The sequence below is a fragment of the Panulirus ornatus genome, chromosome 58 (genome assembly GCF_036320965.1).
Source record: "Panulirus ornatus isolate Po-2019 chromosome 58, ASM3632096v1, whole genome shotgun sequence".
Lineage (NCBI taxonomy): Eukaryota > Metazoa > Arthropoda > Malacostraca > Decapoda > Palinuridae > Panulirus > Panulirus ornatus.
Genome location: NC_092281.1, coordinates 13,214,029 through 13,237,777, shown reverse-complemented (window position 1 = coordinate 13,237,777; position 23,749 = coordinate 13,214,029). Strand labels below are relative to the sequence as shown.

Genomic DNA, 23,749 nt, shown 5'->3' with positions numbered 1-23,749 from the left:
ATCAGTTCTGTTTGTATATGTATCTATGATACTACTTTTTACTGCTCTTATTGGTAAATCAATCTATATATCATCACTCCTTTTGAAGAAAAAGTATTTTGCCTCATTCGAGGCAAAATGTGTGCTGATAAGTGTGTAACCATTACTACAGATGAAATCAGACAATCTATTAAGTGTGTAACCATTACTGCAGATGAAATCAGACAATCTATTAAGTAAGTAGCTTGTTAGATCAAGGTTAATGAAGCCTTTGATAATTTTCAATGCCTATATTTGATCAACTCTTAAATTTCTTTTTTTTTAAACTGAATAGATTCAAGTTGTGTAGTCAGCTGTCATTTGTGTCTCAGTCCAGGTATTATGTAGTTAGCTCAACTTTGGACTCACTCCATTTTATCTATGACTTTTTTCAAGTAAGGTGACCAAAAGTGAAAACAGTATTCAATGTGGGGTCACACTGGTAACTTGTGAAGAGAAAGTAAAATTTCCTTGGATTCAAATTCTATGAATTTACCTAAAAATCTAAGAATTTCAGTTACCTTTTTAACTGCTTCTGTGCACTGCATACATGGTTCTAGATCACCAGAGGTTGTTACATCCAAGTCTTTTTCCCCATTTACCTCTTGTAGTTCAGAAGTATTCATTTTTACTATTGATGTGTTAAAATAACATTGTGCTAAGAGGTGGCTCCCAAGTTCACCAGTTATGGAGACTTTTGCCATGGCCACATCCTAGAGGGAGTTCGTGAAGGGAACAGGCATCAGAGATATGGATATAGATAGATGTGTAAAACTTTGCACTTATCTAATTAGAATTTATTTGCCACCTGTAAGCCCAGTTTATCAGTTTGTCAGTGTACGTTTAAAGCTACAGATATTGTTTTTGTAGCAGACTTATTTCCCACTTTACTATCTATGAAATTTGATATCTTACAATAAAGCCCATTATTATTAATATGTATGAGAAAGGGAGCTGGTCCTAAGACTGATCCTTTTGTCATACCACTTGTTCTGTCTAACCATTCTCAGGCTTGAACATAAATCAACACTGTTTATGGCCATTCAACCAATTTCCTAACCACTGAAATACAACCTTATCTATACCATGTGACTTAACTTTAGTTAGTAGCCTTCAGTGTAGAACCTTATCAAATCCATATAAGAAATCTAGATAGATTACATCAGCTGCTCTGCTCTCATCATACATGCTCATTATATTATTAAAGTAATCATGCAGATTTGTCAGACATGAGTGATTTCATTGAAAACCATGCTTAGAATCTTTAAGAGGTGGTCCTCCAAATGGTATACAGTCTTATCTAAACATCAAAGGCATTGTATTCTGTCCATTATAATATGTATTATTTTCACAGGTGGATGTCACTAGTCTGACTTCTGAGTCGAAGTTCATCAAACTGGATTTTCATTTAAAAAGGTATGACCCTACATGTGTATTTTCTCTGCATGTGTGTCATATCACTGGATGTGTATTGTCTCACTGTATGCGTATTGTCACACCACGTGTGTGTTGTTTCACTTTTATGTGTAATGTCTCGCCACATCTGTATATTTTCTCACCACATCTGTATTTCTCCACAAGTGTATTGTCTCATTAATTGTATTATCTCAATGCTTTATATTTAAGAGAGTTATCCTATTCATTTAATCATATGCTTTCCTGAAATTTGTTAATGTATCAACTTCCTTTTTCTCCAAAAAATTCTCCACTACTACTCCAGGTGCATGAATCTGTTCTACACACCCTCTTTCTCTCATTAAGTATCCTTTTTGGGCATCTAAAGGGATTCAGTCATTTCTTAACCATCCATCAAGCCACTCATCACATGTTTTTCCCTGGATGTAATAATCCACTGCCTTTCAAGTTTTTCTAGCAAATATCAGTATATTCTTCTTTCCACCCATTACATGATGCATATGCATCCATTACAATAATTCTAAACCTGTCACATATGAATTTCTCATAGAATAATTTTAAATTGATACTTTGCAGACAAACATCTTAAATGATTCGTTCTTCATTAACATCCCCATGCTTTGTCTCGAATAACTGTCAGTGTCATATTACAAGCCTGATTTCACACCCTTCACATTCCACTTACAGGTCCCACTACCTCTTAACCTTGTCTTACACAAAGCTAATTTTTCCATTTTAAGACTTGTAACTTTCTTTCCTTACATTCCTTTCACATTTCACTCACCCACATGAAGTTGCATCTCATATTGAGAGCAATTACAGGCATGTCACATCTGTCTGAGGCAACAAAAACTTTTTGTGGATTTATTTTCAGAATTTAGGTCCCTAACCCAACCCTGCCGTGGATGATAAGAGACAGCAACACTAAATCCTTGAGATAAAGATGCTTCCCAAAACATATTTGTCAGGTACGTTGTGTCCTTTCTTTTGACTTGTTTTGTTGATAAAGTATTAACTAATTTTGACTCATTTCTTTACAGTGATGGCAGTCTCCATGTATTGTTGCAAGAACCAGAAGCAAAAATTAATCGTTCATTTATCATCGAGTCTGAAAGAAGTTGAGGCTAGTGACCATTAGTTGAATAAGCATTCTATTATTCCCTTTTTAGACAGTGTAATAAATAATTTAATTACTAAAATCATTGTTTCATTCATCTGTTTTCCAATGAAATGTTTATAATATGTCTTATAATCATATACTTATATGATGGTTTTTAATATTTGATGTAATGAATGAAAATCTTTCTGTAAAGACTCTTGATGTGAAAATTAAAGATTGTGATATATTTGTACCTGGTATATATTTGTAATGGACAAAAGCATTGAGTTCAGTCAGATTCCATGCACTGAACAAAGTACAGCCTATAAGCTTTATGAGAAACCAACTCTAGAAAGGGGTGAAAATCATGTTGATTGGTTAGTGAGGCTAATTAACGTGTGTGGCCCAAGGTGAGATACCTAACGACTGCCAGAATGCACATATAATGCAATAATATAAAGGGAAAGGTGAGAAAATGGATGTAGAGATATACTTCTGGTCAGTATACCTCTTACATTGTATGGGAGAGTGGTGCTTGAGAATATGCAGATCTGACAAGGGAGGAGCAGTGCGGCTTCAGGAAAGGTAGAGTTTGCGTGGATCAGATTTTGTTTTAAAGAATTTGAGTTGAAAATACTCATGAGACTGAGAGTGAATTATATGTCATATTTGTGGACTTGGAGAAAGAGTTTAATAGGGTTGACAGAGAAGCTTTGTGGAAAATACTATAAATACATGGAGTCACGAAAAATTATTGGATGTATTGAGAGGTTTTTACAAGATAGTAAGGAAATTGGTAGGCAGCCACTGACCAGGAAGGTACTACCTGCCTGGGTATTAGGAGGATTAGTGATGGCTGCATAGTGAGCCAGACTTCTGTAGTTGTCAAGTTGCACTCCTTTGACCCAGGTAGCTTTTTCTTTCCTTTCTGCCTCATTCACACATGCACTGCTGGCATTCTGTCCACAAACATGCAATCTCTCCATGTCACACATAACACTTGACAATACTTAACTCACACACCTCATTTTTTTAAACTAGATTTTCCTGCAGTGAGTGCTAGCCTTGCCATTAAGCAAAATAACAGGAGCAGTAAAATAGTAGCTAGGGTAGAAGTAGTAATTATATTAGCTGGGACCATTGACCATCTCTCCTACTAACATGGGTATACCTAAGTATATTCCTTTTTTTAAGCCAGCTATTCCCAATCACTAGTCTTTTTCCATCACACAAGCCCTTCACCATTTCCATTCATAACACAATATCCCACGAACCCCAATTATACCCTCAACTGCGACATTATTACCTTCACATTTACATCACCCATCACTAATACCTGGTGTCATACATCAAAACTGCTGACACACTCACTCAGCTGCTCCCAAAACACTTGCCTCTCAAGATTCCTCTTCTCATGGCTAGGTAGTGTGCGAAGTGAGAGGGTCAGGGAGAATGGTTTGGTAAAGAAAGAAGAGGCAGTGAAAGCTTTGTGGAAGATGAAATCTGGCAAGGCGGTGGGTTTGGACGGTATTGCAGTGGAATTCATTAATAAAGGGGGTTACAGTGTTGCTGATTGGTTGGTAAAGATATTCAATGTATGTATGGACCATGTTGAGGTGCCTGAGGACTGGAGGAATGCATGCATAGTGCCACTGTATAGAGGCAAAGGGGATAAAGGTGAGTGTTCAAACTACAGAGGCATAAGTTTGTTGAGTATTCCTGGGTAATTATATGGGAGGGTATTGATTAAGAGGGTGAAGGCATGTACAGAGCATCACACTGGGGAAGAGCAATGTGGTCTCACAAGTGGTAGAGGATGTGTGGATCATGTGTTTGCTTTCAAGAATGTGTGAGAAATATTTGAAAAAGAAAAAACCATGAATTTGCATGAAGCATTTATGGATCTGGAGAAGGCATATGACAGGGTTGATAGAGATGCTTTGTGGAAGGTCTTGAGAGTATATGGAGTGGAAGTTACGTTGCTAGAAGAGATGAAAAGTTTTTACCAAGAATGTAAGGCATGTGTATGAGTAGGAAGAGAGGAGAGTGATTGGTTCCCAGTAAATGTTGGTTTGCGGAAGGGGTGTATGATGTCCCCATGGTTAATTTCATTATGGATGAGGTTTTTAGGGAGGTAACTGCAAAAGTTTTGGGGAGAGGGGCAAGTATGCAGTCTGTCGTGGATGAGAGGGCCAAGGAAGTGAGTCAGTTGTTCACTAATGTTACAGCTCTGGTGGATGATTCGGGGGAGAAACTGCAGAGGTTGGTGACTGAGTTTGGAAAAATAGTGTGAAAGGAGAAAGTTGAGAGTAAATGTGAATAAGAACAAGGTTATTAGGCTTAGGAAGGATGAGGGACAAGTTAATTGGGATGTAAGTTTGAATGGAGAAAAATTGGAGGATATGAAGTGTTTTAGATATCTGGGAGTGGACTTAGCAGTGAATGGAACCATGGAAGCGGAAGTGAGTCACAGGGTAGGAGAGGGGGCAAAGGTTTTGGGAGCGATGAAGAATGTGTGGAAGGAGAGAACATTATCTTAAAAAGCAAAAATGGGTATGTTTGAAGGAAAAGTTCCAACAGTGTTATGTGGTTGCAAGGCATGGGCTATAGATAGAGTTGTATGGAGGAGGGTGGATGTGTTGGAAATGAAATGTTTGAGGACAATATGTGGTGTGAGGTGGTTTGATCGAGTAAGTGATGAAAGGGTAAGAGAGATGTGTGGAAATCATAAGTGTGTGGTTGAGAGAGCAGAGAAGGGTTTGTTGAAATGGTTTGGACATGAGAGAATGAGCGAGGAAAGATTAACAAAGAGGATAAGCATCAGAGTTGAAGGGAACAAGGAGAAGTGGGAGACCAAATTGGAGGTGGAAGGATGGAGTGAAAAAGACTTTGAGCGATTGGGGCCTGAACATAAGGAAGGTGAGAGGCGTGCAAGGAATAGAGTGGATTGGAACGATGTGGTAAACTGTGTCCATGTGTGCTGTCAATGGACTGAACCAGGGTAAGTGAAACCTCTGGGGTACTATTATTATTATACTTAATCACTGTTTCCCACATCAGCGAGGTAGAGCCAAGAAACAGATGGAAAATGACCCATCTACTCTATATATAAACGCCCATACACGCACATATACATACATATTCATACACAGACTTTTTTCTTTCTTTCATACTATTCGCCAATTTCCCACGATAGCGAGGTAGCATTAAGAACAGAGGACTGGGCCTTTGAGGGAATATCCTCACCTGGCCCCCTTCTCTGTTCATACACAGACATATACATATATATCCACATGTACATATTCATACTTGCTTGCCTTCATCCATTTCTGTTGCTACCCCACCACACAGGAAATAGCAAGGTAGTGCCAGGAAAAGACGAAAAAGGCCACACTCATTCACACTCGGTCTCAAGCTGTCATGTGTAATGCACTGAAACCACAGCTCCCTATCCACATCCAGGCCTTACTGATGAAGTTACTCCTAGTACCAATCTTGGACAGTATTTCTGCAATAATGTTACCGATTTTGTTTGAAAACATTGAAGAAGCTGGTGATATTTCTCAAACAGCTCTAGCAATCTCTCCTTCAGTGCATTATTAGTTCCTACTTAAACTAAAAATGTTTTATTTTTAGCACTACCATAGACCACTTATGAGTAACATCTTTGTACTGTACAATATGAAAGGTAACTTTTACACTGATTTAATGAAAGTATTAAGAATATTCCAGCCAGCAGTGGTCAGCAAGATTATGATCAACAGTTACAATGGAAATGAAGGAGAGATCAATAGCACTTGCAAAAATTCAAGCCTACTAAAAATGGCAAAAGTTTAAGAGTGGAACATCAAGAATATGCACAAATTAGATGGTAAGTGATGGAGGGAATGGTTGTCATACTTGTGTATCACGCAAATCTATGGAAATACTTACAAATCATATCTGAAATGCAAACCAAATTATTCTTTAGATTAGTTTGGGGAACTATGCTTGGTATTCTATATATAGTATTTCAATACCAGAATTAACTTTCAGGTTTAATAAAGCACCTATTTCATGGGAACTGTGATATATAAATACAAAAATTTACTGAGGATGTAATAAAAGACTGCAAGACATTTGAAACATTTTACTATCAATTAAAAGGGTTTGGGTATGGCTTGTTTGCACTGAGGTGAGCAGGGGTCCAAAGACTCCTGTCAACCCTGAGATCTGGCATAGTACTGCCGCCCAGAGTGACACTAAACACTTAGAATAATAGACTGCAGCCAATACACTTGCATATAACAACTGACTATCAGTTGAATTTGTACATTTGGGATATTTGGTGAGGTGGGCGGCAGCTCTGAGGAAGGGGAGGGGGGAGGGACTGCGTCACCCTGAGCGGGTGTATATCGCTGTCAGTAATTGCGGACTCGAGCATACTTTGTATGCAGAGCATTAAAGGGGGTCACATTAACATTTAATCACCTTTAAAAGGATCATTTGGTAAAAAAAAAAGCATACATACACAATACATAATCAAGATAATACATTTACAACAAGGATTGATAACAATAACACCAACAACCAGGTGGGTGATGCTATATACACCAGTGAGCGCAACACAAATATGGTGGCTAGCACCATGTTGAGCAGTGTGCATCCACCAGCATAATGAAGTCCTACCCAGTAACCCTCATAGAACAAGAGTCACCAGATGAACCACTATCACAGATTGGTGACCTTAGCTAAACCTGACAGGCAGTAATAGCCACAATCACTTTCAGTACAACACACTTCCTGGTGCAGCCTGGATTCCATGCTGGCCACCTTATAAAATAATTTACCTAATAAAATTTTTTAAAATGAAGAATAACTAGATATCCTTATTATCTCCAACATCACCGGTAATGAAAATGTACACAGAGAAACTTGCCATGAGTGACAAGTTAGATCTCACATAAAAATAAACATGAAAATATGTACTAAGTTTTATCATGATAACAAGTATGACGATGAAGAATGAGAGTGGCGATGAAAGTGGGCAATAAAAGAGACTATCAGTCTCAAGTCCAGCCCACAGCTGAGGTATGGCTTGTACTCTCCTGGGATTGTCTCTACTTGGTGCACATCAGGGTTTGCCAGAGGCCACTGTGTGAGCCCCAGCCATCATCCCTGCAACTGCTGCTGGAGCAGAAACTACAACCACAGGTTTCACTAGTCCTCCTAAACCACTTGCTAGGGAAGTGGTATACTGAGTTGACACCAGTGGCACACTGTTTGTATTACCTCCCACAGCAGTAGCCTTTAGGCCCTTACTCCCCACCGTTGTTACATTGCTTGGTACACCAGCACGCTGAGGCTGAGATACCACCAGCGGGGTAACGATTGGAGGGCCTATTCCAGACACAAGTGTTCCCATGCTGCTGCCGAGACCAGACACCAGCTGTGTGATACCTGTCAAAAAATTTGAAGTTGAATGTCTTTTAATATAAATAAAAAAATTTCTGGTAGTATTCAGCATCTTTAATAAAATCAGCAGAAGGAGAGAGAAAAATCAATAAATTTCAATGAAACCTCTGTATCTTTTCAAGCATAACTGTTTTATGAAGTACCAAATGCTTGTGCCACCAATTGGTTATTTTGTACATAATCTAGCTACCTTATTTATCAATTTTCAAACTAATATCCTTTGCTTTGCATGAGTAGGGTGAGGGCTCTTCTTACTACATAGGAGTACACATTTACCTGCAATTAGTAGGGCAGCCTTGGGCTGCACAAGCCTTCAGAAAGAGAATATAGGAAACACCACAACTTTTTCTTAATAACTGGTTCTGGGGTAATTATGAATAAGAAAAGTATATATATATTACTCTTGGACCAAGTTCATGTAGCTCCTGTAGCTCTAAAGCTGTGCTACAATCAGTAGCAGGGAAATAAGTTCTCCGACAAAAGTGGACTCCTTTTATTCAGTGACAGATACAACCTCACCTATTATTATTATCTTTATTATTATTATTATTATCATTATTATAATACAAAGTTTTTCATTTCATACTTGTTTGATTTAAGACATATTTCAGCTTGGAAGAGCACTTGGGCAAAACAATTTTCTTCTTTGGCTACAAAATGTTCTCTTATATATTGAGAACTACTCAATTGGCTCATTTGAATATATCTTCAGGAAGTTGGATGGTATACACTGTGTTATTTTGATACATTTAGAACTAATTCTAAGTGCTAATTACCTTACTTTACCACATTTGTAAGATAGCAATATGCTTCCACCAAAAGTTTCTTACACTTTTCCCATGGTATGCTGCAGACTATATCAGACTATATTACTTGTTTCTTGGTTGTTTAATTATTCTTTATCATGTTCTTTTCTTTCATAAGAAAGAAAATTGTTTTTCAGTGTATTTAACTATTTCGTTAATCAGTGGCTGGAAAAATAATCTGGGGAAAGGAGGTAGGAGAAATTATTTTTTTTTTTTCTCTCTGACTGACAATGAATCTTCTCTTACTTTATGTCAAAACCTGTTCAACTGAATTGTATAAACACAAATTTGATGATTCTGAAGGTACATACTGTACTCTATTGGTATATTTCAACACGGTTTTGGATCTTATCTACCATAAGCGGTGGACACCGAAATACTTTTCACTGCAATAATTGGATTACTCTCCTTGAATTTATTACATAATAACATTTTTTTTTTTTTTTTTTTATACTTTGTCGCTGTCTCCCGCGTTTGCGAGGTAGCGCAAGGAAACAGACATAATAATATATATAATAATAAAATATAATATATAATAATATATATGATATAAATATGGTATGAAGTATTTCCTACAGGATATAGACAGATATTCCGATGGGTTTATTGCCTGTATTTGTTTTAATAAGATAGACTGACTGCTGGACTGAAAAAAAATTACCACAACATTTGCCTGATGGGTGGGGAAAAAATATAGCAGATACTCAAAACTATACGACATGGTTGGTCAATTGGTACCTGTTAAAAACACACACACACACACACACACACACACACACACACATATATATATATATATATATATATATATATATATATATATATATATATATATATATATTTACATTAATTTTTTCTTTTTTCATAAATATTAGCCATTTACCACATTAGCAAGGTAGTGTTTAGAATAGAGGACTGAGCCTTAGAGGGAATATCCTCACTTGGCCCCCTCCTCTGTTCCTTCTTTTGGAGAAGAAAAAAAAAATAAAAAAGTGGAGGAGGAGGATTCCCTCCCCTTCTAGTCGCCTTTTACGACACACAGGGAATACGTGGGAAGTATTTTAGATATCTGGGAGTGGATTTGGCAGCGGATGGAACAATGGAAGCGGAAGTGAGTCACAAGGTGGGGGAGGGGGCGAAGGTTCTGGGAGTCTTGAATAATGTGTGGAAGGCGAGGACGTTATCTCACAGCAAAAATGGATATGTTTGAAGGAATAGTGGTTCAAACAATGTTATATGGTTGTGAGGCATGGGCTATAGATAGGGTTGTGCGGAGGAGGGTGGATGTGTTGGAAATGAGATGTCAGGACTATATGTGGTGTGAGGTGGTTTGATCGAATAAGTAATGAGAAGGGAAGAGAGATATATGGTAATAAAAAGAATGTGGTTGAGATAGCAGAAGAGGGTGTATTGAAATGGGTTGGTCATATGGAGAGAATGAGTGAGGAAAGATTGACAAAGAGGATACATGTGTCAGAGGTGGAGGGAACGAGGAGAAGTGGGAGATCAAATTCGAGGTGGAGGGAACGAGGAGAAGTGGGAGATCAAATTCGAGGTGGAAGGATGGAGTGAAAAAGATTTTGAGCGATCGGAGCCTGAACACATAGAAGGGCGAAAGGCGTGCATGGAATAGAGTAAATTGGAACAATGTGGTATACAGGGGTCGATGTGCTGTCAATGAATTAAACCAGGGCATGTGAAGTGTCTGGGGTAAACCATGGAAAGTTCTGTGGGGCCTGGATGTGGAAAGGGAGCTGTGGTTTTCGGTGCATTATTACATGACAGCTAGAGACTGAGTGTGAACAAATGTGGCCTTAGTTGTCTTTTCCTAGTGCTACTTCATGCACATGAGGGGGGGAGGGGGTTGTTATTTTCATGTGTGGCGGGGTGGCGATGGGAATGACTAAAGGCAGACAGTATGAATCATGTAAATATGTGTATATATATATATATATATATATATATATATATATATATATATATATATATATATATATATATATATATGTATATGTTGAGATGTATAGGTATGTATATTTGCGTGTGTGGACATGTATGTATATACATGTGTATGTGGGTGGGTTGGGCCATTCTTTTGTTTGTTTCCTTGCGCTACCTCACTAACGCGGGAGACAGCGACAAAGCAAAATAAATAAATAAATAAATAAATATTATTATTATTATCATTATTATCATTATTATTTTTATTATTATTATCATTATTATTACTGCTTTCTGAATGAAGGCCCTAGAGGCCTTAAATAAATAAATAATAATTACAATAATAATAATAAGGAAATGTTTAAGGAAACTGTGTGGCGTGAGGTGGTTTGATTAAGTAATGAAAGGGTAAGAGAGGTGTGGTAATAAAAATCAGTGTGGTCAAGGGAGCTGAAGAGGGTGTGCTGAAACAGTCTGGATATATGGAGAGAATGAATGAGAAAATTTTGACAAAGAGGTTGGATGTGTCAGAAGTGGAGGGAAGAAGAACAGGGAGACCAAATTGGACATGGAAGGATGGAGTGAAGATTATGAGTGAACAGGGCCCAAATATGTAGGAGGGTGAAAGGTGTGGATGGGATACGGTGAATTGGAACGATGTGGTATCTGGGGTTCTCGTGCCGTCGATGACTGGACCAAGGCACGTGAAGCGTCTGGGGAAAATGATGGAAAGGGGGTTTGGTTGTGGTTAGGGAACTATGGTTTCAGCACTACCTCACTAATGCAGAAGATAGTGATCAATTATGAAAAAATTAATAATATCACCTAGTGATGATGGAACATCAGTCCCTCTGGTGTCATACTGGAAAAGAATTGTTATTCATATACTCTGTAAACTTGCTTGAGTCTTCATGAGAATTCATATTATCCCAACCTGTATCTTTAAAATCTCCCACAACACTTTCCTATCCTGAGAAGAGCATGTTTAACTTCTTTTCATACCATCCTAATTGTCTCTTCATTGTTTTCACCTTTCATTTGTGCCAGTTAATAAATATTCTTTGAAGGATATATTATCAACATCACCATAACATTATGCACTCTCTTCCTACAGTTACTCTTCTCTTATGTAATGTTTGAATGGGCAATGAATTTAATTGTATGTCTTCTAACTTTCATCACACTGTGGGTTTCTGATATTTTCCACTATCACAAACAGCCTATTGCTGTTTGAATTCCTTCGTGTGGTGATTCGCATTGTAAGATATCAAAATTTGCAGATGACATTATGGTGGGAAACAAATCTACAACAGAAATTGAATGTTTATGTTCACACAAAAACAAACTGATGGATTGGACTCATAGAAGGCAATTGAATTCTAATATCAATAAATGCATATTGGTGGTAAAAATGGAAAAGGTTGCTACAGTATGAATTCTCTTGAACTATAAACGGTAAATGCTTAGGTGTAATAATCTTTGGTGACCTAAAGCCAGATTAACAGTGCACAAAATCAATTAAAAGAGGAAACAAAATTCTTGTATTTATTTGTGGGGCTATCAAATCTAAGTCCAGAGAAATTCTTACTCTTTACAATTCAGTTGTGCATCCCCAGCCTGAATATTGTTTTCAGTTTTGGTTACTCTACTTGAAAACGACAGACAGAATGGAAAAAATATAGAGGCAAGCTACTAAAATGATTCCCAGTGTGTGAAGCAAATCCTACAAGAACTAACTAAAAGACTTAAATCTATTTAGTTTAGGAAAGAGAAGGTTAAGAAGTCATTTGATACAGGCATTCAAAACTGTGAAAGCCTTCAGTGATCTCTGTCTAATGAGCTACTTAAGGATAGATTCATACGAATTCACTTGTAGTAGTGGTTGCAAACTTAGGGGCAAATGTTTTACCTTAAATGAGGTGAAGTACTTTTTCTTCAAAGTGGTGCCATAGATATGTTTCAGAGACTTGATGAATATTTTGCTTCAAATCCATGAGTGTCATTATCTGTGCCTCCTTAGCTACATGAAAGTTTACATCAATTTCTATATCTTAAATATGTATGTCTCTCTACACATAAACACTGATCTATGAGTTTCATATCTCTTCTTGTATCTCATACAGCCTCAAAAGGACCTATTGCTGTTTAAAATACAATGTATTTGTATCCACTACTTTGTTTACCTTTGCTCAGCCAATAATGAGTGGTAAATGTAAAGTACTTTGGACCAATTGGCACCTAGATTCCTGTGATTCTTCACTTTCCTACACTCTCCAGAGAAGAGGAGGTGAACTTGGTTCCGCATGAGAGCTGTCTGATATACACTGCACACATATATACATATACACACATCAGAAACAAGTCTCCATGTCAAATTTGTTACAGTGACTACCATAAAAGCTGATCCATAGAATGCTCTTTCTCCAGAATAAACTTTGAGTGTTCAAAAGGGTGTAAGAGTAAGAGTACCAATTATATATATATATATATATATATATATATATATATATATATATATATATATATATATATATATATATATATATATATATCTTTCAAACTATTCGCCATTTCCCGCATTAGCGAGGTAGCGTTAAGAACAGAGGACTGGGCCTTGAGGGAATACCCTCACCTGGCCCAATTCTCTGTTCCTTCTTTTGGAAAATTAAAAAAAAAACGAGAGGGGAGGATTTCCAGCCCCCCGCTCCCTCCCCTTTTAGTCGCCTTCTACGACACGCAGGGAATACGTGGGAAGTATTCTTTCTCCCCTATCCCCAGGGATAATATATATATATATATATATATATATATATATATATATATATATATATATATATATATATACACATATATTATCCCTGGGGATAGGGGAGAAAGACTACTTCTCACGTATTCCCTGCGCGCTGTAGAAGGTGACTAAAAGGGGAGGGAGTGGGGCATGGAAATCCTCCCTTCTCGTTTTTTTAATTTTCCAAAAGAAGGAACAGAAAAGGGGGCCAGGTGAGGATATTCCCTCAAAGGCCCAGTTCTCTGTTCTTAACGCTACCTTGCTAATGCGGTAAATGGCAAATAGTATGAAAAAATATATATATATATATATATATATATATATTACATTTCCTAATCCATATACTTGAAATCTATTCGGATATCTGCCAGCAGATAGTTTGTTTCCTTAACTATTCTTCGAATATGGGACTCTGGTGACAGGTTAGGGAAACTGTAAATTAAGTCCTTTTCACACAAAATCCTTATTTTCTGCTAAATGATAATCATATTGAGGCTATCTTTTGTTTAGTCCCAGCCTCAGTGCTTTACATTTGCTCAAGTTGAATTTCATTAACCACATTTCTGACCAACTTTGAAGTCTGTTTACATCAGCTGATGTAATCCTCCTCGCTTTTCACTTCCCCTTGTCATTTGCATCATCTGCAAACATATTCAAGTAGTATTTCATACCTTCAGGCAAGTCATTAATGCAGATAAAGATGAGCAATAGTCTCAGAACCAAACCCTGTAGCACATCACTGGTCAACTCAACCCATTTGGAAAAGGCACCTCTAACATGCACCCTTTCATCCCTCTCACTGAGATAATCTTCTTACCAACGTAGGAGTTCCCCTCTTATTCCTGCTTGGTGACCCAGCTTCTTAATCAACCTCCTATGTGGGAGTGTCAAATGCCTTCTGACAGTCCAGATACAGATAATACCCTCAGCCTTCCCTTTTGTTCAGGACTGAGCTCACTCTCATAAAACTCAATGAGTTTAGTTATCTCCTTTCCCTAAAGCCACACTGTCACTTACTTAGAAAATTTCTTTTCCTTAGAAAGTCATCTACTTGCTTTCAAATAATCTTTTCCAGAACCTTACACACCACACTCATTACTGAGAATAGTTTATAATTCAATGCCTGTTCCCAGTCTCCTTTCTTATTCATGGGTATTACAATTGTCCTTTTACATGCCCTTGGCATTATGCCTCTCTCCAGGGATATCTTGAATAGTGATTCAAGCTGTGTATCTGGCATATTCTGCCCATATTTTCAGCATATATGATGAGATTTCATCTGGACCATGAGCATTTTATGGTCATCTCATTATTCTGTGCAATTACTAATTGTACTGTATATCTAAATAATTTCACACTTATGGGTCACCACCCCTTCAACCTTCTTTACTATCATAAAACTTTTTACATTTTCTTTGCTAAACAAATTTTCTATTTCACCTATCAGTCTGTTCCATTCATCCACCACTGTTACACTGTGCAAGTGCTTCTTTACATCATTTGTAACAAGTTTCTTCCTTTATTTCTTGCTATCCCTGGGGATAGGGGAGAAAGAATACTTCCCACGTATTCCCTGCGTGTCGTAGAAGGCGACTAAAAGGGGAGGGAGCGGGGGGCTGGAAATCCTCCCCTCTCGTTTTTTTTTTAATTTTCCAAAAAAAGGAACAGAGAATTGGGCCAGGTGAGGGTACTCCCTCAAGGCCCAGTCCTCTGTTCTTAACGCTACCTCGCTAATGCGGGAAATGGCGAATAGTTTGAAAGAAAAGAAAGTCTTTCAAAGAAATTTTCGCTGTCTGTGTCATCAATCTGGCTTAAAAACTGAACTGTTGTCTTACTCTGTTAGCTCCTTCTGCTTCTTTAGGATTAGTAACCACACTTAAGAAGCATATTCTAGTTTTGGCCCTATGTTTTACACAAAGAGCTTGATAAATATTTCCTTGAACCATATACCATACACCATAAACCTTTTTAAGTTTGCATGCTTATGCTATTCATATTTACTATTTCCTCATTCAGTTTATTCCATTTGTCCAAGACTCATGTACTATAAAAAGCACTTTACAGTCCTTTCAATAACCTCTCCTTTAACTTCATGTGATGGCCTCTGGTTGTTTTATCCCACCTACATCTACATAATCAAGCCGATTTAAAAACCTAAAGGCTGTGATCAAGTCATACCTCACTCTTCTCTCTTCCACTGTGGGAAATCTAAGGTTTCTTGCCTTTCCCTGTAACTCAGCACTCTCAATCCCAGTAACATCTTTGTTGGCCTCCATTGAACTTCTCTGTTAATTCTTTGTGCTTCTTTAAGTGTGGTGACCATACCATATTCTAGTTCTAGCCCTCTGGAGGATGTGACCAAATTGTAAAATAAAATCTTAGCTGGAAAATTCAATGCTTTTCAAATACTTGTTAGACAACTATTTGTCTCAACTATTCTCTTGAAAGGAGACTCTGGCAACATGTTACAGATGATGTCACTTCCAAGTCCCTCTCACAAACACATTCCTGCAGTCTTTTTCCTGCTAGACAACATACATACTGACCTGATTTCACAATGAATCATCTTGTTACGTTTACTCAGGTAGAATTTCATCAATTATACATAGAAAAACTATGGGCTTTGTCTAATTCCCCCTTTAAGTTGATGCAAACCTATGGCTTTTTACTTCCCTCATGACTTTGCCAACATCCACAACCATATTCAGGTACAGTAAAATCTATCCAGCAATCATGTACATTGCTCATATAGAGCTATGTGCACCACTTGTTACTTCTACCCATATGATGATGGTTCTCTTTACATACATCCTTTGTTTCCTTCCACTAAGATCATCTTCTACCAACTTTTTTTTTTTTTTTCTTGCCTGAAGACCCAACTTTTTATATCCACCAGAAGAGTTAGTCTTTTCTTGATTCTCCTGATGTGTAGCTGCAGCCATAGATTAGGCACAATGTTGACCCCTAGGTCTCTTTTACTTGCCAATTTTTGTAATCTGATTCTTGCTAAACAATACAGTAATCACATCAAGGCCTTCTTTTGCTTTCTACTTTCTTCATTATCTACCCCTTACTTGAATACACTCTCATCATCTACTTATCTGACAAATTCTGGAATTTTCCTAGGCCACTCTTCAGGTTGATGTTATCATCATCATTTCTCTCATGACCTTGGCATCATCCAAAAACATGTCTACATACAATTCTAGTCCATCAGGCAAGTCGTTTACAAACACTACAAATGGGTTTACAAACACTACAAATGGTAGCGAGTCCAAGATCAAGCCCTGCAGCACGCCACTTGTTACCCCATACAACTATGATGTACCTCTTTTCTGTTTTTTTTTTTTTTTTTGTGTGTGTGTGCTCTTCCAATTAGGTAGTCTAGTCTCCGAGAAGAAACCCACCCATTATTCCTAACTGCAGATCTCACTTTTTAATCAATCCCTGATAGGGATGACTGTTAGAGACATTTTGGCACTCCAAAAACACAGCCTACTCATCCCTCTCTGTCATCTAAGGTGAAGTTCAACGTGTCCTAGAAGTCTAGAAGACTGGTTATGCAGTCCTCCTTTCCCTACAACTGTGTTGTCTCCTAGTTAGAAAGTCTCTCCATTGCAAGTAGTCATTCATTTGCTTTCTGATTTGTTTCTCTAATTTCAAAGAACCTTCTATAGCACTGGTCCATACTCATATCATAGAACTCCCTCTCTCAATGAATGCTACATGTATGTAATTTTGCTATTGTAACTTCCTATTTTTACTGTATAGGGAAGGTGTTTTTTACACTCTTGGGGCCTCATCTCACAAATGCAACCTTTTAAATTTTTGTATGCTGACTGCATTCAACACATCTTTCAGTTTACAGTATTCCTCTGATACACCACTCTTATGCAATAAAAGTACTTCTTTAAATCTTTTCTGGTAAGTCTTTCAGTTTACAGTATTCCACTGATACACCACTCACATGCAATAAGAGTATTTCTTTAAATCTTTTCTGGTAAGTCTTTCAGTTAATAGTATTCCACTGATACACCACTCTTATCAATAAAAGTACTTAAATCTCTTCTGGTAAGTCTTTCAGTTTACAGTATTCCACTGATACACCACTCTTAAGCAATAAAAGTACTTCTTTAGGTCTCCTAGCAAGTTGAAGCAATCCTCCTTGCCTTTCACTACCCTCATGACACTTGCATCGTCTACAAACACATTTAAGAAGGAGTCCATGCCTTTAGGCAAGTCATTTACATATGGTAATCAATCTGAAGAAAGCTCCTCTGATATGCATCCTCACTTGCCCAAAGTGAGATTACCTTCTACCCATCAAAAGAGTTCTCCCTTAATCCTGCTTGAAGGTCCAGCTTCTTAATTAGCCTCCCATGCAGTTCAGTGTCAAATGCTTTCTGTCAGTCTGGATACAGACACTCCACCCATCCATCCTTTTGTCTAAGACTGAGCTCACTTTCTCATAGAGCCCTAGTGGGTTTGTTACATCCGACCTTGTATCCCTAAAACTGTGCTGTCTCTCACACATGTAATTTCTCCTTTATAAAAAATCATCCAATTGCCCTCAAATAATCTTTTCCAGAACCTTACACACCACACTCTGAGATCAGTCTGTAGGTCAGTGCCTGTTACCAACATCCTTTCCTATAAATTGGTTTGACGTTAGTTCTTTTCCTTTCGCTTTGTATTTTGCCTCTCTCCATTGACACCTTGAAGTGCGTCTTAAGTGGACTGTCTGAATGCATACACACATTCATCACATGAGTTGAAATATCGTCATGAGCATGAGCCTTACATGGGTCAAGAACTTTGCAGATCCGAAGGAGCAGAAAGTATTAGATTTGCAGGAATGTGCTACCTCTCAACGGAGATTAGAAAATGAGATTAACTCATATATGGGTGGTGACCTTTGGGCAGGTAATCTAATTTCTTTTATAGTGAAAGAGAGGAAGTGAGAGGAAAAGAGAGTAGAAATCAATCAGGGCTCTACAGGTGTTTGTAGACCTGACTTTTAAAGGTAAAGAGGTTATAAAAAGAGACAAAAGTAGGAACAGGATTCCAAAGCTTACGTGTTTGAGGACGAGGAGATAACAAAGACAAAGGGGAAGTTGAGGAGAACAACTGAGTCAAAAAACTAATTGTGATGGATATGCCAAATGCAAATCTTGAGGTTAAAGAAGCTAGGAGAATCGGTAGATGGAGGCAAGGTATACGGAAACAATAACAGAGAACTACCTCTGATGTGGAGATCTGTAGCCAAGGGGTGCTAAAGAAGGCAAAGAAACTTGCTAGAAAAGAATCATTTAGTAAGGTACTTGTTAGAGATAATAAACCAAGAGAGGACTAAAGGATCCAATTAGACTGGGGAAAAAAGGGAGGAAAGACCCAAATGATGCCAGAAGACAGAACATTCCTCCCACCACTAGCTCCGAGAACCCAAGAGTGCCAGATGGTAGCAGCTTCACATTCAATACCATGTACATAAATGTGGATGGATTAGGAATAAATGGTACAAAGCTTAAGTTCAGGGACCAAATTAGGAAAAACAACTCCAGTATTGCTTGAGTAACAGACATCAAACTCTCTATAGAAGTACAGACTAGCCTCAACTGTCCTAAGGGATACATGACTGAGTTCTTCAGTCTAATCCCTATACTTTTTAATGTAATTTAAATAGGGCATTAGGGCTTCCTTGGCAGTAGGAAATATGACATAAATATAGCAGATAATTGCACTAATCATTAAGTAAAATTATTACTATCAAGAAGGGGGAAATTAAGAGATAAAACCATGGAGTGATAACCCACTCCATGTTTTCCTTGACAATGGGCTTTTATGTACATCAATTATCATCATGTATATTCACTCTAGGGTCATCTGGGTGCTAGTGCATCAATCAAATATGGGAGTCTGAGCTTTTGTTTAGTACTAGTGACCACATCCCCTTATGCCAATTCATCAACTCAATACATTGAGTAATCATTATTTTCCATTTATATCAAGCATGTTTTGTATATCTTAAAATATGGTACTTTTCACTTTCACTTGTGTTCTTAGAAATAAGCCTACCTTTTACTTTTCCCCCAGCAACCTTATTTTTAAATAACAGTATCATGCTTAAGTAAAATTTCTGGTTACTTCTTCCAGCAGTGACCATCACCTTTATGACGTGATTTTCTTGAAATGTGTACTATCACCCACCAGTGCATAAATGTTTACGATAAATTGGGCCTTTTTTTTTTACAAGCACTCACTCAAAAATTACTAATCTATGATATTAAGTCCACCAACCAGAAAATCTATCACCACCACCATTATGAAATGATTTTGTTGAGATGTATGCTCTAACTAGTGTGCGTATTTTGTTATAATCATGTTTTTGTTGGTTTTTGGTCTAACACTAGTTTTTTCACCTGCATGTGTCCATAAATAATTGCTCTATAACACTGTATTTAGCACTATAAAAGCCTTTCCCGTCCATTCCCTTTAAGCAGACATGCTAAAGAAGTTGTCAGATACACAAATAACCCCAACACAGATAACAATAATTCATTCATTTCCTTGCAAGTTCCTAAGGTGATGAATTTTCAGAAGAATTTGCTATTGATGAGCTAGAAGGTTGTGCTGGCAATATGAGAGGTATAAGGAAGAAATTGGCAGGGAAAAGTAGTTGTTAAACAGAACAATGTCATTCTGACATTCTCCAAAGGTCAAAGGCCAGGTGGTCACTTGGCTGAGTCTTTGCCATATATGATGTAACTTCTGGCCTTCCACAGGAGCTAACAGACAAGGGCCCAAATCTCCTATAATATATACGGTAAAATCGATTCAACGGACTAATAGCGGGAGGGGGTGTCAATAAATGAAAAAAGTCTGTTAATCGAGAATGTAACATATAGGCCATCTTTTAATTTTAATTCCTCTATCACTTGATGCCATTTTGAATTGTAGTGACTGCAAAATTATTTAATAAATAAAGTCACAACTCTCTGTATACAACCTGACCACATGGTAGCTTGTGGCAGACTGAGACGGAACAAAGCAAGTATGCCCCACACTAACAAAAAACAAGTGCAATATGCAATGTGCATGGAGCAGCATTTGGGATTTTTTTTATTTTCTTCCTTCTAATTATCAAAAATTAATATATTATCATTTGCCCAGTCCATTAAATCCAAAATCCATTATATCAGGGTCCGTTAAACCAAAGATATACTGATATGTACATTTTTTTTTATACATATTCGCCATTTTCTTCAACCTTATTTTCTGCTATATTTTTTCTTACATAGTTCTTATATTGATAAATATTCTAGTTCCACTCCTAAAACTGATTTCTGGGTCTTGAGAGTTCAAGATAGTAGACGAAGTCACAGCCAGTACAGGAATCCAAACACATTTTCATAAACTAAAATTGTCAGTTTTGCTTGATGAAGTGGGATAACAGGCATCTAAATCAACATCATAACCCTTGTACTTTGCATGAAAGGTGTTCTCATCATCAGCAAAGCCAAATTTCCTTAACATTTCCTTTATTTTTCTTCCCACACTTTCTTAACCCACAATTCAGTCATAAACTGAGGTGTTCTGTGATATACCCCACCCAAAAGTAGTACAATTTAACCCCAACGAACTGGCAGCACCTCCAGGAAGTACAATTAATAGCATCATGGTGCACTATATACAAAAAATAGCAAGAATATAAAGCTGTGCAGAGCAGATGATACCATGGGGAAAAGCTGAGGTGTATAAAGCCGAGATGAACAGTTAAAAGACAAATGAACCAAAATGAATTACTGAAAAAGCAGTGATGATGAAATCTTCAGTTGCTGGAGTGGAATGAGGCTGAGAAACGTTCACTGAGAGGTAGAGGGAGGTATTCTAGGCTTGTCTATGTCACCCCCTAATTTACAAAAGGGCATCAGGTTAACACTTTTGTATCAGGGCATGCTGTATCAACTTAAAACACTTTGCTCCTACTTGTAACTGATTAGAGAAACTTAATCTTTTTATCTTTATACTTTTGACGACTAAAAGAATATTTGTTTAATAATAAAGCAAGTCACCATAATTTGAAGTATTTGTGTACTTATCATAAATACCTTAATTGTTACAGAAAAATATTTTATATTCTTATTTACAGCAAAATACACTGACTTGTAATTACTACTATCCTATCATTCATCACTCCCATGGTAAATGTAGGCATTTTAATGAGTTGGATGTCCTCCAGATGAAACAAATGATAGATCAGATAATTTATGGGGGTTGCAGACAAGTCCAAAGATATTTTGAGGGGGAAAAGGAGGGGAGAGGGGTGCAGAAATGCCTAGCATCTTCCTCTCCAATAAAATATGTCTCATCCACACTAAACACATGTTGAGGTGCATAGCCTCCTTCCTCAATAATTTTCTCTAAATACATATGAAAAACCATTCCATTCTACCACCACCTGAAGCTCTCATTACATTTCTTGATGAGTCAATTAAATATTGTCTGCATTACCTGTGGTATGGCAAAAGTTGTTGATTCTGATAATTCTGGGGTGGCCTACGAAACCATAGCGCCCCTTCCTTTCCCTTGCAAATAACCTTTCATCCATCCCATCCTATTGCAGCAGGACCAAGTCCTCTTTACTGCATTTTAGCACAGTACTTTTTCCAGTATCTTTTCATTTGATATCAAAATTACATCATGACAGATGAGGTATGCTGTACTGTATATGGGAGGTAAGTTAAGTCATTTCAGGTACAGTATAATACATTCATAAGGGTTCACATGGGGAAAATGTCTGGTTAGTAACATAGCCTCCCCCTTATAACATGGATACGTGTCTCAGGTTTAACTTATGACACACTGAACTTGTAATGTAACAGATTTCCCAAGAACATGAGCAGATTTAAGTTGAAGCCCTGCTGTACCTGATTCAGAAACTGCTGCCATATCACTGATAATGCATGCAAAATTTAATGGGTACTTACCAAACACATGGTGGTAAGGATTCGAGGTGCTGCTGGAGTGGCATGAGGTAGAGTGAATGTTACTGGGAGGCTGAGGGAGGTGCACTAGATTGGCCTGTGTCATCCCCTGAATTATCTGATTCAGCAACTATTGCCATATCAAAGGCAAAAAAATGAAACTTAAAAGATACTCACTTGAAAAAAGATGGTTGTAAGGGTTTGAGGTGCTGATGGAGTGAAATGGGATGAAGTGATCTGCTGTCTTTATGGGAGACAGGCAGGTGAGAAAGGGTCGTGGGTGGTGGGAAGATGAAGCAAAGGTACTAATGAAAGTGATATGGATATACTTTCAAGAAAAAATTACAAGAGACTCGGAAATGTGCAAAGAAAGTGGCAGGAGGTCAAATGGAAGGTGCAACAGCTGAACAAGAAGGCAATTCATGTTGTGGTTTGCCTGAGTTAATGGGAAGTTGTGTAGAATGAGATTGAAGAGGGTTGGAGTTGGGAAACCCTAGTGCTGAGTTTAAGTGTTTTAGAGTTGTGACCATTCTGAGTGAATTTGCCATGGTGATGGCTGTGAAAATGGCCAGTCACTTTTTGTCATTGTTTTGGAGGGTGGTATCAAGTATTTTTTATGTGGAGATGTGTCAGGGGTTCATGTCAAATGCTCTGCTGATGTCTACTGCCACTAGTACTGTGTGATATACTTATCAACAAAGCATGACACTATCCCCAACACCTGACACAAAAGATACCTGATACCACCTTTAACACTAATGACTAAAAGTAGTTGGCAAATTTCACAGCTGGCTGCCACGTCAGAGTTACTTACAACAACAACATGTCTAAAACACACAAACTCTACAAAGGAGTTCCCAAGAAGCAGTCCTTTCTCCAACCCTATTCAATTTCTCCTATTACCTCCAGCAAACCATAACATGAATGTCCTGTCCTCTAAAATGCACTTAACATCACAATATCACAACACCATGACTCAACATGGAGCTCTACATTACACAACTGAAACAGAGGCTGACACAAAACATAATGTCTGCATCTCCAGAAAAGTCTTCCACAACTCTTTTTAACACAAGATAGACACAAATCCTAACTTACACCCTCCATTCATCTTGAATGGAAAATCACTCCCAATGAACGAAACACATGAGATTCATTCCCTAACACCGAAAAATCATTCTAACAAAAAATCTCAAACTTTTTCTGACAGAGAGACTACAGTTTCAGACAACAGAGGTGCATG

At 37.6% G+C, this 23,749-nt stretch overlaps 2 protein-coding genes across 12 annotated transcripts in view; one reads left to right on the top strand and one right to left on the bottom strand.

Moving 5' to 3' along the window:
• LOC139766541 (heat shock 70 kDa protein 14-like) overlaps nt 1–2,633 on the top strand; it is a 29,483-nt gene extending 26,850 nt beyond the window's left edge. Inside the window, exons 10-11 of the mRNA XM_071695335.1 lie at nt 1,373–1,434; nt 2,475–2,633. Of these exons, the coding sequence (XP_071551436.1) occupies nt 1,373–1,434; nt 2,475–2,556 (144 nt within the window). The 3' untranslated portion in view covers nt 2,557–2,633. The remainder of the gene's footprint in view (nt 1–1,372; nt 1,435–2,474) is intronic.
• Nucleotides 2,634–6,647: 4,014 nt separating this feature from the next.
• Nucleotides 6,648–23,749, bottom strand: part of LOC139766540 (uncharacterized) — a 96,123-nt gene continuing 79,021 nt past the window's right edge. For all 11 annotated transcript variants that reach the window (XM_071695328.1, XM_071695323.1, XM_071695329.1 and 8 more), the window contains one exon: nt 6,648–7,972. In XM_071695328.1, coding sequence (XP_071551429.1) covers nt 7,647–7,972 — 326 coding nt within the window. In that variant the 3' untranslated portion in view covers nt 6,648–7,646. The remainder of the gene's footprint in view (nt 7,973–23,749) is intronic.